Here is a 15,633-nt window from a genome sequence, read left to right as displayed (position 1 = left end):
GTTTCTACTTCATGGAGTGTTACGTGGGAGCCAGACTGTATGGGAAAACTATATGATGTGATGAGTCCAAAATATCCTTTAGTCACAGGCACTTGGGATAGCCATTGTGTATTCAAGCTCAGGTGTAAAATATTTTCTTACCCTTTTACACTGCAAGCTGCAGGCTCATTAATAACTCATTGTATGACATGTATACTTTAGGAAATGGTGAATATTACATAAGGTTTGCAAATGGAACTCAAGAGCTTCAGCCTGGTTCCATTTTAGTCCCTAATTTGTTAGTGACTTGGCATACTGGTTTAGAGCCCTTGACTGAAAGCTATGGTCAACAAGTTTTCCCATTTTTGTTTGTTTCCATCATACCAACTCTGCAAACTGTTTTTAACAGAATTTGAGTACATCAGGCAAAACATCATCCAGCACAGATGGGCCCAAGTTTCCTGGAGATAAAAGTTCAACTACGCAAAACAACAACCAGCAGAAAAAAGGGATCCAGGTGTTACCTGATGGTAAGTGTCATTCCACTTTTTCTTCTTTAAAAGTTTTGACAGTCATTTAGATCACCTTGTTGATTCCTCCACTTCTTGAAAGGAGAGGATTAATTTGTTCTTCTTGCCCAGGTCGGGTTACCAACATTCCTCAAGGGATGGTGACGGACCAGTTTGGAATGATTGGCTTGTTAACATTCATCAGGGCAGCAGAGACAGATCCAGGAATGGTACATCTTGCATTAGGAAGTGATTTAACAACACTAGGTCTCAATCTCAACTCTCCTGAGTAAGTTTCTGGTTTTTAGTACTCTTCAGTTTTGGTTTTATTATGCTCTCATTCCTAATAGGCTTACTTAGCTCACACAGTTATCAAACCCACAAGATATTTTTCCAAATAAAATTTGAAAATGTAATGAAAAATTTTCATAAACAAGAGAATTGTGCTTCAAGGTATACTGAGATCTTGTTATGCAAGCTTTCACTAAACCTAGTGGCTTCGCTTATTCTCAACTTCTTTAGGACTTTCTTCAAGGAATTGATAGTGTATTGTTAATAAATTTCAAGTATATGTTATTTTTCAAATAATATTATTCCTTGAGGGTATCTACGCTTAACTCTCAGCAGTGTGTGGGGTAAATTTGATTTATATTAATGTAATAATGAACAGAGTATCTGCAGTGTTACCCTGCACCAAAGATTAATTTAAATGAAAATGTGGTTTTATAGTTAACTTTTAGTCATTCAGTTCACCTAAGCTTAGTTATCTAGGCTTCCTCTAGAGGCAGTGGGGAGAAAAGCAGTTAGCAACTGCACTAAGAGTAATAAGTACTTAAGACAGATGAGATGGATCACCAACCCAGGGTGCCCCTCTTCTTCCAGTAGTTGTAGAAGGAACCTGGACAAAAATGCTTACCTTCTAGGTGACTGTAATTGTGAGAGCAGTTTCTGGTATTCTGACTTTCAGCTGAGAATCTCCCATTGTTTGTTTTAGCAGAGATTTACACAGCGTTAGCCTTATTGACAGAGTAGTATACATAATACATTAACGAAACAAAGACCAAACAGCATACACGTGCAGTTTCCATGTTTCATAAATTTATATGGAGCTACACTCTGAATGCACGGGTTCAGGGAACATTGACAAATGTGGACATCAAGGTGAGAGGGAAATCATATGACAGATGGAAATAATTGGTGTGAATTTACGTATTCCTTTCTAGAGGTGTAAATTTTTAGAAATTACCACTTCTAGAATTTCTTTCTGTAGAGCCTGCATCAAAACTGAGTCAAATCATTACGCCATTGGCACTTTCAAAAATACTTCAAAATTATAATCCAAAGTCAGCCTTCTAATACAATTGTCTGTAGTTATTTGCAGAATGTGTTATGTTAACATAGGATCTTCTTCACTTGTACTGTTAATATCACAGGTCACTCCTCCATTGAATCCAGTAGTTTCCCACTCCCATCTCCTCCTGCAATATGAAGAGAATGCACAAAGAACAGTTATACTGACCATGGGTGGTGGTTTTTCCTTGGTAGTCCCAGAGCTTACAGCACTGACTGGGAGATCAGAATCACAGAATGGTAGGGGTTGGAAGGGACCTCTGGAGATCACCTTGTCCAACCCCCCTGCTTGAGCAGGGACACCCAGAGCAGGGGGCACAGGAACGCATTCAGGCGGGTTTTGAATGTCTCCAGGGAAGGAGACTCCATGACCTCCCTGGGCAGCCTGTTCCACTGCTCTGGCACCCTCATGACAGATGGGAGGTGGGTCTCCTGGATCCACGTGACACTGAAGTAATTTGCTGTTCTCAGTACAGATTGCTGAAACATGTTTTGAGGATGATCAGCTGAAAGTAGAATGCCTTTGCTTGCTAAAATAATTTAATCTGTATCTGAAATCTTGAGCTGTTCTAGACACAGGTGGAATCTAGTGATGTCGTTCAGTTATATAGCTACTTTATCTAGATGTTTGCATGCAGAACAGTAGCAGAGGTATTACTTTTGGTGATACTACTTGATATTTTATTCAATGTTGTTGTTTAGTTTTTATGACCAACATAAATCTTAAGCTTAACATACCTATTGGAAAGTCTACATAAAACTAGTACCTCATTGCAGAGAAATACTAAACATGGTTTGATGATGTGATGACTTGTAGCTGTGTTATGCAGCTCCTGAACACAGCATGCAAATTATAAGTGTGTCTTTGTACATAAGCAGTATATATACACACACCTGTCATGCTGCTGCTTTTCCTTAGCAGGTGTACTGTAAATAGGTGGATTTTTAAAAGCTTTTAACATTTAATGTTTGTGTATAGGGTATTAAGAGTCTCGGAGGTGATAGGGTTAATATTTTATCCAGACAGTTCTGTATCAGCAAGCTGGCTTTATTTTATACTACAGAAGAGATTTGCAAACAGCCTGGGCGGTCTTCTGTGTCTGGCCTGCCATCTTGCCTTATGTTAAACATCCTTTCCTTCCTTTGTGAATTGCTGTTTGAAAAACTAAAAGCATTTCACATGTGGAAAGCCAAAAAAAATTTTATGCCTTGTGAGGTACTTCTGATGGTGAAGATACCTGTCTGACTTAATCAATTAGCAGAATGAGCATGCCATCAGAAAGAATTTTTAGAATTCTGTGTATCTCTAAGCGTTTGGATTAACCCTTCTAACTCCTGGTTTTATATAGATTTTCCATGTAGGTAGGTTAAGATTTATTTCAGTTGTTGAAAGAATGATTATGTATTGCCTGTACAGCCCTGTATTTCTTTGTTAAGAAATATGCTTCTAATTCCTTAGGGTAACTTAAAATTCTACATGAACAGAAATAAGAAACATGGCATTACTACATTTAATTCTTTAGAGATTATGTAGCTGTTTGTTCATGTTCTGAAGCTTTCTGAAATATTCATCAAATAGACTGTAGGCTGTCCAATACCTCCTTGAAAAATGTTAAATTAGTAGAGTTTTATGTGTATCATAGAGGGGACACTGTGCACAGATGCTTCAGTGTTTATTGCATACAGAGGTGCAGTCCCAAATCTGTAATACCATGGATTCTTAGCCTTGGGAAACCAAGCCTCTGGGTCACACATGAGGTGATGGAGTTGCAGGATGCTCCTCTTCTTGGGGCAATGCCTAGCCATACTTTCAGCAGAAAGAATGGTTTATTTATTTTTCAACATCTGCTGATTTTTGCCTCTGAAATCTTCCTTCAGGCCCTAAAGCATAAGCTTTTGCTAACAGTAAGGTTAACTAGCCTAGAGTAAGATTGACACCACTTGATCCAGTGCAGTTTTTGGCCCATATAGCTCAGCTGGGAATTGGTTGTGTTCAGGTAATTTGGGTGGGTTTCTGATATTTTTTTTCTAATAGTAATTATTAGGCCCTTGACAAGAAGGAAGCAAGTATATGATAGGGTATGCTGTACTCAAGTTTCATTTACAAAACTTGCCGTAATAGCATGCTATCATGGATAATTAAAAGCAGGCTGTAGCTACCTGCCAGAAGTACATTTTGCTCAGTCCTTTCTTTCACTTCAACTGTTAATTAGAAAATACATTCCTCAGTACATCAGTCATTGTAGTAGAGTTGGAAGGTTCTAATTTTCTCTTTTATTAAACTAATAGCTCCATTTTTTTAGTATATGTTAGCAAAACCTATATAAAAGGAAAATATTAAATCATAATAAACTTATATCTGTGTTGTGCTGCGATTCCATTTATTTGTCGTCTCTGAAATTTAGAAGAAGAGTAAAATCTTTACTGGTTAGTTAACAAAGAAAAAACCCAACCAACAACTGCCAATATAGGATTTTTCTCACCTTTATATCTGTTTAAAAAGCTGTTCCTGCAGAAATTGAAACCCTGTGTAGAACTGGATCCCTAAAAAGGGCTGGGATCCCTGGCACCCAGTTAAAGGAATGGTAGATTAAAAAGGAAATCTTGGCCTTGTAGATTCCCATGGCAGTTTAAACATAATCTTACTCCACATATTACAAAGAAAATTAATAAATGTTACTGTTCTAGGAAAGTGGGCTTGCAATTTCCTTTTTGCCTGCCTTCTTACCCTCAGTAGTGATTTTGGTTTTGTGGTTTGGTTTTTCAGGTTTGTGAGTTCGGTTGTGGGGATTTTTTGTTTGTTTTGATTTTTGTTTTTAATTTTGATAAATTTGTGCGCCCTTTCTTTTTTTTTTCTTTTCCTCAGAAATCTTTATCCCAAATTTGCATCACCCTGGGCATCATCACCTTGTCGACCTCAAGACATAGGTAAGAGAGAAATAACTATTTAATTCAATATTAATATTTGCAAATTATATTCATTTACATGTCTTAATAGTTGCATCAATTCCGATTCTTTTTTAGACTTCCATGTTCCATCTGAATACTTAACTAACATTCACATTAGGGATAAGGTGAGTACGTGTATGTGTGTGCGCTTATTTTTTGTTAATTTATTACTGGTAATTATCTACATTTTCTTTCAGATAGGTAATGTTCAAAATCTGTACCTTTTATGGATGTTTTCAGTCTTTTTAGGAACAGTGATGCATTAACCGGCTAATTGGACACATCATGCGCCCATTCCACCTTAGAAAAAGAGAGGGAAGACAAAACTGAGAATGGGCATGGTTAGCTAAAGACCATACTATGTTTTTTAAGAGTATGCCCTTCATGCAAAGCAGAAGTTTGTTATAATCCATATACTGTAATATTCAAATGTGATACTAAATTAGGGATATTTCTTCTTGAAATAAGCTCAGAATTGCAGTTCAATATATTCTCACATTTATCCATTGCTTTCAGTATCTACATGAATAGGGATTTTTTTTTCTTAGTTGTATTATCTTTCAACTATTGTAGTTCTGCAAGAGGGATCACTGAGAAATATTGTAAGAAGTTATAATAACGTTACTTAGAGTGTGAAGTGAGCAAATAAATGTAAATGTTGTGGGTTTTGTTTTTTTTAATTAATTAAATACATGAGGATAGACACAAGTGCAGGGAAAAAAGTCTTGCTGATTACTTCTGTTTATTTTTCTGTTGTATCTTAATTTGGAAAGGTTAAGTAGATGTGAAGGAAAATGATTGGTTTAATAATTATTACACTTGTTATGTTAGAGTATCGTTTGCAACACGCTTAGGATGGAAGCACGTTCTGGATGTATCCTTGTGTTATTTAAGTGGGATAGTATGTCTTAAAACATTTATCTATTGTGATTTTTCATCCTCATTTTCTTCAATCTTTTGCAGCTGGCTGCAATAAAACTTGGCCGATATGGAGAAGATCTCCTGTTTTATCTCTATTACATGAATGGAGGAGATGTATTACAGCTATTAGCAGCAGTAGAGCTGTACGTTCAAACTATTTTGTCAGTCTTGTATGATTTAATCTATTGCAGTAATGAAGTAGTAGATGTGAAAAAAAAAAAAAAAAAAAACAAAAACGCCAACAAGTTAGACACTGAAAATAGAAGCTTAGCCAATTGAAAGCTGGAAACCTTTTTTAAAATACCTCCTCCAACCTTGGTTCCATTTTGTACTTTTTTTTTTCATCCATAGAGCGGAAATCAAGACTTTCTCATAGACTTTGCATTATTATGAAGCACTGTGGAAAACTGGCAAGTGCCAGTCATCATTAAACATCTAACTTATTTTCAGCAAAATGAAAAACAGTAAATAACCATAACAAGGATTTGTTGTTTGAACCTACCAGACTTCTTAATGTTTCATATGTGATTAGTTTGAGGTGTAGTAATTGTATGGAAGAGGTATGATATCACAGGTATAACAATATCTTAGAAATTTTCTTTTGGTTTTGATTGCATTGTATAGTTTTGAGCGAAACCCATAAAACTGTATTTTATGAAGTCAAATTCAGATAACTAACACTAAAAATTATTTTTCCTTCCTATTAAAAACTAAAGATTTAACCGGGATTGGAGATACCACAAAGAAGAACGAGTATGGATCACCAGGGCACCCGGCATGGAGCCAACAATGAAAACCAATACGTACGAGAGGGGAACATATTACTTCTTTGACTGTCTTAACTGGAGGAAAGTAGCTAAGGTATCTCCTTTCCCTTGTCCAGATTTTTTAAGTCTGTCAACCATGTATTTTTGAAAGGACAAGAGTAAAACCCAGCCGCCTCCTGAAAAATCTGCAACTTTTTAACCTAATGTTTAAGTTCATTATGTTCATTTCTGATGTGTGACGGAATAGAGATTGCCTAAAACTGGCTTCTTTGGGGAAAAGGAGGAGATGTCTCTACTTGATGTGTTCTTTGCAAGGTATGAGGTTGTAGAACTTAGAAGGTTTGTTTAGATTGAAAACTTTTTTCAAGTATGGAATTATAGAATAGAAAGCATTATTTGGCACTTCAGAAATTGTGCAAGCAGATATTTTATTGTTTTGCTTTAGAAAATACAATAGGGAGCTACTGCATTGCACTTTGGAATTCAAAAAAAGCTATGTGGGGTGTTTTAGGGGTGGTTGGCTTTTTTGTTTTGTTTTGGGGGTTTCTTTTTTGATTTTGGGGTTTGGTTTGGTTTGGTGTTTTTTTCCAGATATTGTCTCTCCTTGAGCACACTACAGGACTTCTGTGCTCTGCTGTTTAAACATCGGAGTACTTTGAAAACAATCACTTCTTTTTAGGGTGGAGGCATATTTTCATAGTTCTCATTTTCTGTATTCTAGGCCAAGAGGCATTAAAAAAAAAACCTGAAAGCTACGGTTGTCTTCCTTCTCACATCTGATAATCTATTTGTTCCTTTCTGTCCATGAATACTGTCACTACTGTTCACCCTTTACTTGTTAGCTGAAGAAATTCATAGAGCTGTGCTACACTTTCTCCACCTTCCCCCAAAGATAATTAATTTTCAGTATCTTCCAACTTCTAAGACCATCCAACTTTGAAATCCAGCTCTTAAGACCATCTTGTACAATGCCTTTTCCTTGCTGGATCCTGATTTGTGTGATTTCTCCACTAAAGCAGATAGGTGTCAAAACACTGCCTTAGAAATCAGGAGTGCTAACATTCACTAACCTGGCAAGAGGTGTGCTCTTTTGAAAATAGCCTGCCCTACAGGGTGATGCATTCAGCTTCAGCTGGAGCTGAGTAAAAGATAAATTCACAATATACATACAACTGTTAGACCTACCTAGAGCCTGAGTTAGTTTGTTAAGAATCTTATTTGCCACTTATGTTTGGTTATATGAGATTTCATGGATGTAGCATGATGTTGCTTCAAGTTTTAACCGACGTATTGGACTCATTGACGAAAGAACAAACATAAAACTTCCATGTCAGACCTTCTGTAGATACAGTATCACACTGTTGCTTTCTCTAAAAAACACTTAACAGATCAGACCAGATTAATCTTGAAGCCTTGAACTCCTGAGATTCCAGCATGGTGGAACTATATTTTGTGTTTCCGGGTGCTTAGGTATTTAATTTAATCAGAAATCTTTTCACCTAAAGCTTAACTTATGAATTGTTTGCTGAAAAGTCATTTCATTTCTGTGAGCAAGTTGCATCTCTGCACTTGGAGATTATGAAATACTGCATTAATAGTTACATGTCTGATGTGTTTTTAACCATCAGCTTTAAATTAAAAGGAATAGAGTTCAGTGTATTCCCCTCTGAGTGCGTTGTCTTTCTTCCTAGCCAGTATATTGAAGTTTGCCATCACCTAGAGATTAACTAGATGTGATGCTCTTTATTCTTTCTTCCCCAGTCACCCCAGTAAATTTGCTTAGTCTGTGCGAGCTCCCCTCAGAAATTAACATTTTAGTTGCCCCAAACAATATGGGAGGCTCTTCAGTCCATTTGCATGTGTGACTTTCCGCCTCAGTTGCCTTTCCTGTGACCGTAAGAAAACCAGGATTTTGTAACTGAAGGTTTTAATGGCAAGCCCTATTTCTGTGGTTTTGCATATGTGCAAGGTAATGCCAGAACTTTTAAGCAAAAGCATCGCTTGCTTCAAAAGAAAACCTAAACAAAAGGAAAGTTTTAATTTCTACTTGAATTATTTATTTGCTGCTTGGTATACTTTCTTAGGCTTCCCAAGACACTGTTTAAAGCTATTTTATTACTGCATAAGATCATCAGAGGGGGAGTAACTACCTTTGGAAAGGATAGATTTCTTCTTTGGAGTCAACTGAGTATGTTCCATTTATTTATGAGCAATAAGAGCCTCATATAGAGGTTCATGTACTGATGGATCAGATTGAGTTTTTACCCTATGTGGAAACACATAATTTATTTTCCTAGGAGGTAGTCATGCCCATTGTATAAGATTTAGTAACCTCTTTAGCGTCTCCTCTTTTTCTACCTCTAGTAAATGTGTTAAGCTTGCTACTTGATGCTTAAGCATTACTTTTGAAGGCAGTATTATCTCTCTCTGGAGTCCTGAGTGCTGTCCTGAAATTCAGCATCCAGTGCTTGAATTCTTAATTAGCATACTGCATCTTTCTGCTTTTAAAACTAGAGCTGCCTTCATCTGGTAGGCATTCCTGGAGATGGTATGAGAGAGAGATATGAATCACTACTGTTTTGCCAATGATTTTGCCCAAGATCTACACAGATTCTCTTCTCTTAACTTTGCATAGTGAAAATAATTCCTCCAAAGATGAGAAGCAATTGGTAGCTAATAAGGAGAGGGATAGTATTTTCTGAAGTTACCTGCAGCGGTAAGCTAACAAGCAACATGATTTTCCCCCTCCCTGCCCCCCACCAGTGTCCATAGGAAGAGATAATATCTTTTCTTTTAGGCTTGTTAATATAAAAGTTGGAACTGGAATATTATTTTGAAATTTTTGTTTCATTTTAGTTTGGTGCAAAATACAGCAGGCAAGCTGAGTATTGATCACAGGAAGCTAGACAAGGTTTTGGGGAAGAAATGCTATTTTGTTACATGGAAAAGGAATCACTTGCTAGAAATAATTCCATTACATTTCTATCTCTGATAAATAAATAAGAACTTAGGTGTATGTCAGGTGTGATCTTGGCATTGTATGGTGATGTTGTTACTTCTGATATTAATTTCTGGGGTTGACTTCTCCTTGGAGGAAGACTAACGTAGACTTCACTATAACAAGAATGGCAGTATTTGATAACTCCATGTTGCTTTTAATGCACAGAAAAGTATGGCCAAGCATTTTCGTCTAACAGATGCAGAAGTATTAATTAATGTTTCGGGAACAAACTATAACAAAATATAAGAAGCTGAAAAAAGGAGAAAGAATTCTGTAGCAGAGACTGCAATCTATCATTATTAGCGAATGCCGGGAATATCAGTTCCTTAGAAAGCCACAATAGTAATTGTTGCTTAACGGTTTCATTAGTCCTTTCTTGAAGCAGTCAGAAAAGAATTATTTCTGGTAAACTACACTCGTATATGTGCAAATTCAATTGTTTTTCAAGGTGCTTCGTAAATTTGTCTGTTCTAGTGTGTATGCTCAAATACAGGGCGGCGCATTTTAATGTGTTGTGCTTTGCAGACATGGTGGATTGTACATTATGAGCTTATGTATTTATTTTACCGATTTTAAATGATACTGCATTACGATAGATACAGTGAGCTATAACTGTTTACTTTGGGTAACATTGCTAGATCTTAAGACTAAGTTTGTAAAAACATAAACCAGACACGGTTTTAACAAATGTTTTGATAGTGTCCTAGACTGGTTTTAACAAAGCCCAGTAAGGTAGACTTCTTTCAAGAAAACATAAAATGTAATATAATTATCTTTTTTATTAAGCTGAAGGCTCTATTTTTATATTCCTAATAGATAGTAGACAAAAGAAGGAAATGCAGCAAAACAGCTGATTAATGAGACAATTTCTAAACTGTTAGGAAATAAAATCAAATTAATTCTATGTTGATACGTGGTAGTAAATAGTGAAAAAATATGAATGACAATAAACCTCAAATTCATCTAAAACGTAAAACAAAATGCAGGAAAATGCTGGTTACAGATATGTCTGTGTATATGGTTTTTCATCCTAGGGCATGTGGAAAGTACAGTATGGTTAAAGAGGCTTTGATTTTTTTTTCTTCTGTTTTGGTTTTTTTTTTTTACCTGAGGATTTGTCTATATAGTTTGCTGCTGATGAGGAGACATGAGAGAGGAAGAAGTGGATATGAGACCAAAAATGCATATTTGCATTCTACAATTGCACATTTACTGAAACCTTGATTTAAATTGTCTGAAGTAAACTGTCTGGAATTTTTCCTTTGAGAAGTAAGGAGAATTAACCCTGTTTAAGGAACAGGACCATAAAACCCTTTCACTTTGATTTTGTAGTTATAAACATGGGATTCTTCATGGGAGAGAAGGTTAAATTTCTGAGTGTTTATTTGCTTGTAAGGGTTGTTGCTTATATTAAATTACTCCCTATCCTTTTAAGATCAGTATTAATTGAAATACTTTTATAATTGCTAGAAAGTTAAATTTGTTCTTCTAATAGGCATGTGCCATAGCATTTTTATTTGCCCCTAATTTAAATTTGGATCTTTGCATCCATCTTTAAGCCGGTATGCATGCTGGCTTTTCAGTCCCATTTGGAATTTTTGAGCCAGCCATGGGATTTCTACCATCTCCTTCGGTGGACTTAAACAGTCCAGAATATTTTATCCTCAGGACACTTCTATTTGGCTAACTTTTTGTTTTGTGTGTTAATGCTGTGGATCACCTTAAGCAATTCTCTTCTATCTTTAGTATTCTCACCTGTTATTGTTTTTACATGTGCAGCCTGATGCAACTTTGCCATCAAAACAAGTTTTCAGGATGACGCGAGAAGCAATTGATTTCTTTGCGTAGAACAGTTTATCTAGTGTCGAACATGTGCCATAAGTTTCCACACACATTTAGTATTCGTTATTCTTGGTTAATAAAAGGTATTTAATTTTTAATAATTTCTTCCGTGTGGAAAATAAAATAGATGTTTGTCAATGGATAAATGGCAGTTTTACACTTTTATTTGTATCTGTTTATATTAAAAAAATATCAGTGCTGCTGTTCACATCCTAAACCACAGTGGCCCCTGGAATCAAAAGCAAAAACATAAAGTATACCTGTAATACAAGTATTTTTCTATATGTAATAAATAATTGCCTTTTAGTTTTCAAAAATATTTGGTCAATGAGTTCTTTTTTTGGTATTGTCAGATATAATTTTAGGTGTTCTAATGCACTACTGGACAATGGACTTGAGCATTGCTGACGCTGGGCCCCAAATATAAGGATGCTTTAAGCCTGTTTATTTTAAAAATCAATGATAGTTTTGAAATATTAAGTAATGTACTTCTAAAGAAGCTTTGGTAGGGAATCACATTCCTTCTTCTAAATAAGGGGCTTCCAATTTGTGGCACACAAAGGGCTGCTCAAGCTCCTGAGAATTTCTTCCGGACACAAGCCTTGCTCGCAGCTACTGCTGCCAACAGAGGGGTGCAACCACCTGAAGTTTGGAAAGCAATTTTTAGGCTACTGGTGCTGTCTCACCAGCTTAAGTAGCCATTTGCGTGGGTAATTTTGAAGGCATTTGAGAGCCTGTTGGAGGTTCAGGTAACTGATCAAAGCTTTTATTATTAACCCTTCTCCTTGTTTACAGTTTTGTTAAGGAAGCAATTCCCAACAGCAGACCATAGATTGATAGTAATCCACAGACCCTTCCATGATTACGTGCAAAATGGAAACTTTGAAAGCCAGGAATGGGAGAGACGATTGAGTGGTATTTTTTTTCCGTTACAAAACTACTTCAGAATTACTGAAGATCTACCCAACCTAAACCAGCCTTTGACACCAAAATACCCGCAATAGATTTGTACACCTTGATCTTGCTTCTGACAAAAGGAGGGAGCAGGCGTCTCTTCAGCATCAGCACATGTCTCTGTATCTGCACAGAGAGAGAACGTTCACCAACCAGCGCGCCGTGTTAATTAGGAATGCCAAAAGTAACTGACTCATATATATAACCTAAAAAAGCCCAAAGAAACAAACCCACCACTGGAATGAGGTAAAAAAACAAACAAACAAAACCAAAAAACAAACCAAAAAAACAAAAACCAAAACCAACCAACTAAAAAAACCCTTGGTTGGAGGAGAGGGCGAGGAACCAGAAATGAAGCAGATATGCAGCACTTCAGCGCAGATGGCTGTAATCTCACATAGCTTTTGCTAGGATTTTCCAGCTTCGGGGACAGTATTCTCGGGGGAATACAGGCTTACTGAATGCTTAGCATTTTCCCTTTCTTTGTTTCCTTACCATGCTGAATGGTCTTTCTATGCTAGATGGACCGTGTTTTGCCTTAAAGAGGAGAGGTCTGTGAGTTGGATTTCGTAGATTTTATTTCTAGTCTTGCATTGACTTGGTCTTTAATTTAGTTTGTCTACCTGTAAAAACTGAAATATTACACTATTTAATCACTTCAGGGAGTGTTCTAAAATAATCTATTCACTACTCCTAGTGTTTTCATCCACATATAAAAATAGTGAAGGAGGTTTGCTCTGCAGATACAGATGATGTTCTGCTGAGGTTCTCCACTGAGTTAGGCAAAACAAATTGCTGTGTGTGTCCAAGGTAGCTGTTGTTGAATTACCAAGAAGTACCCTTAAAGAACAATTCTGAAACTTCCGCTTACTCTGTTTCTTGGACGAAGACAAATTGGGGATGAGACACAGTTAAACTGCTGAGAGGATCTGAAAAATATAAGATTTAAGTAAGTCCTTGTATGTTTTTGCATGAATGAAGTAACAAGCACCAAATGTCAGTGTGCACTAATTAGGGTTGTGTGCACAAATTAAGGTCACAGGGAAGGAAGCTGCTTTTTTCAGTGTAATAATCAGGATGTATTTAGACATCAAGAGTGGCTACAATCTGATTTGTAGTAGCTGCTATAGTCAGAATTCCTACAGGATCACTGAAATGTTCTACAATTACACAAACCAGACACCCTCAGGTCAGGTGGTTGTGCCAGTGAGACACTAAAGCTGCTTATTTATGAACCAGTAGCTTGTGTGGCATCTGAGTGCATAGGCAAAGGTTTTGATTTTGTGTGGCTGTTTATAAAGCACTGGAACAAATTGTGCTGAAAGGTAGTGGCAAAGTGTGATATAGAAGCAAGAAGCTCAGGATGTATGGGAGGGTTGGGTGAGTCTATAGCTTAAATCTGAGTATGAAGTGTGGTGGAATATTTTGTTAGACTCTGGCTTAAGTAGGTTTCAGTAGTTTGTCTCCAGCATTTTAGATCATGTTTCCCAATTTTGTACGAAGAAGGACAAACCTAGCTAGTTTAACTTACAGTTGGGCCTGGTAGTATGGCACAAAATACCGTGTAGCTTCATGTCATCCAAAATAAGTCTCTGTGCATCTGAACTGTGGAAAGACAGAACCTTTTATTCATAATTCAGCTCATGCCGTGACTGTGTATTTGGTTTGTGAGAGTGTGTGTGTGTATAAATATATACACAAAGATTATTTGAGATTGTGACTAGGGTTCCGAGAGTCATGTAACATTAAAAAAAGAGAGCCTACCTGTTGCAGGTGTGATGGCTTTGGATGTTGACTTTAGCCTAACTAAATACAGAATCCCAGAGAGCAAAATCAAGCGTTTCTGTCTTGAGATAAGTTAGGACTTGATCTCTTCCATATTTGTGCTTTTCAAGTATGGCTGGTAGAACGAACGGTTCTCAACAGGTAAATAAGTTGTTTTATTTGGTTTTATCTTGTTTTTTGTCTCAATTGTAGGAGTTCCATCTGGAATATGACAAATTAGAAGAAAGGCCTCATCTGCCATCAACCTTCAACTACAACCCTGCTCAGCAAGCCTTCTAAAGACTTCCCTTTTCTTGGGGTATGGCTGTCTCAGCACAATACTCAACATAACTGCAGAACTGATGTGGCTCAGGCATCCTGGTTTTAATTCCTTGAGGATCTGGCAATTGGCTCATGCGAAGGGTCACCATTTGAGGTCCTGCCTTACTAATTATGTGCTGCCCAACAACTAAATTTGTAATTGTTTTTCTTTAGTTTGAGCAGGGTCTGAATTTTTGTTTTTGTTTTATTTTCTGCCAGCAGACAAGCTTGGGTCTGTAAAGACAAGCGAGTACACTGACAAAAGTTTACCACTTAGTTTTCCAAAATGTAAAAACAAAAAAAGAAAAAAAGACAAAAAATTAGACAACAAAATTTGCATTGTTCATTGTAGCACTATTGGTAATAAAAAATGTTTGTGCATTTTTATGTGAGGATCCTTCTCGTATTTCATTTGGAAAGATGAGCAAGGTTTGCTTCCTTCATTTTACTTCCCCTTCTGTTTTTGAAAGGCAGTTTTCGCCAAGCTTAATGCAAGAATACCTGACTGTTTAGAAGAAAGATATTGCCACAGTCTCTGGTTAGTTTCCAGAGTTGTGTATTACTGAGCTTCATCTTTCCAGAATGAGCAAAACACTGTCCAGTCTTTGTTACGATTTTGTAATAAATGTGTACATTTTTTTTAAATTTTTGGACATCACATGAATAAAGGTATGTATGTACGAATGTGTATATATTATATATATGACATCTATTTTGGAAAATGTTTGCCCTGCTGTACCTCATTTTTAGGAGGTGTGCATGGATGCAATATATGAAAACGGGACATTCTGGAACTGCTGGTCAGGGGACTACTTTGTCGCCCTGTGCACTAAAGGGCCAGATTTTCAGCAGCCAAGGACATCCATACCCAAGTGAATGTGATGGGACTTAAAGAAGTGAACTGAGACAATTCACTCTGGCTGTTTGAACAGCAGCGTTTCATAGGAAGAGAAAAAAAAAAAAAAGATCAATCTTGTATTTTCTGACCACATAAAGGCTTCTTCTCTTTGTAATAAAGTAGAAAAGCTCTCCTCACTGCAGTGTTGACTTTGATTTGAGATTGTGACATTATTTCTTCAACAATGAAAAATGGAAAAACAAAAAAGTTGAAGTATTAAAACTATCGAGCTGTACAGTGGTTAAGACACTTGAAGAGTCTTTTTGCTGCTGACAAGTAAATTTATGAGAGAGTTTGATATTCTTTTCCACAACCTTAAAGTTTGGTTAACCTTGGTTTCAGATCCCCTCTCTGTAACAGCAAACGGCACATCCTTTT

General features: G+C 36.6%; 1 protein-coding gene across 4 annotated transcripts in view; it reads left to right on the top strand.

Annotated features, from left to right (window-relative positions):
• Window positions 1–15,392, top strand: part of CNOT2 (CCR4-NOT transcription complex subunit 2) — a 94,008-nt gene extending 78,616 nt beyond the window's left edge. For all 4 annotated transcript variants that reach the window (XM_075080818.1, XM_075080817.1, XM_075080816.1 and 1 more), the window contains 7 exons: window positions 389–509; window positions 621–777; window positions 4,705–4,766; window positions 4,863–4,912; window positions 5,751–5,851; window positions 6,425–6,569; window positions 14,250–15,392. In XM_075080818.1, the coding sequence (XP_074936919.1) occupies window positions 389–509; window positions 621–777; window positions 4,705–4,766; window positions 4,863–4,912; window positions 5,751–5,851; window positions 6,425–6,569; window positions 14,250–14,336 (723 nt within the window). In that variant the 3' untranslated portion in view covers window positions 14,337–15,392. The remainder of the gene's footprint in view (window positions 1–388; window positions 510–620; window positions 778–4,704; window positions 4,767–4,862; window positions 4,913–5,750; window positions 5,852–6,424; window positions 6,570–14,249) is intronic.
• Window positions 15,393–15,633: the final 241 nt, after the last annotated feature.

Source organism: Phalacrocorax aristotelis, chromosome 1 (genome assembly GCF_949628215.1).
Source record: "Phalacrocorax aristotelis chromosome 1, bGulAri2.1, whole genome shotgun sequence".
NCBI lineage: Eukaryota > Metazoa > Chordata > Aves > Suliformes > Phalacrocoracidae > Phalacrocorax > Phalacrocorax aristotelis.
The sequence above is the reverse complement of the archived record's forward strand: the minus strand, read 5'-3'. Positions and strand labels throughout refer to the sequence as shown.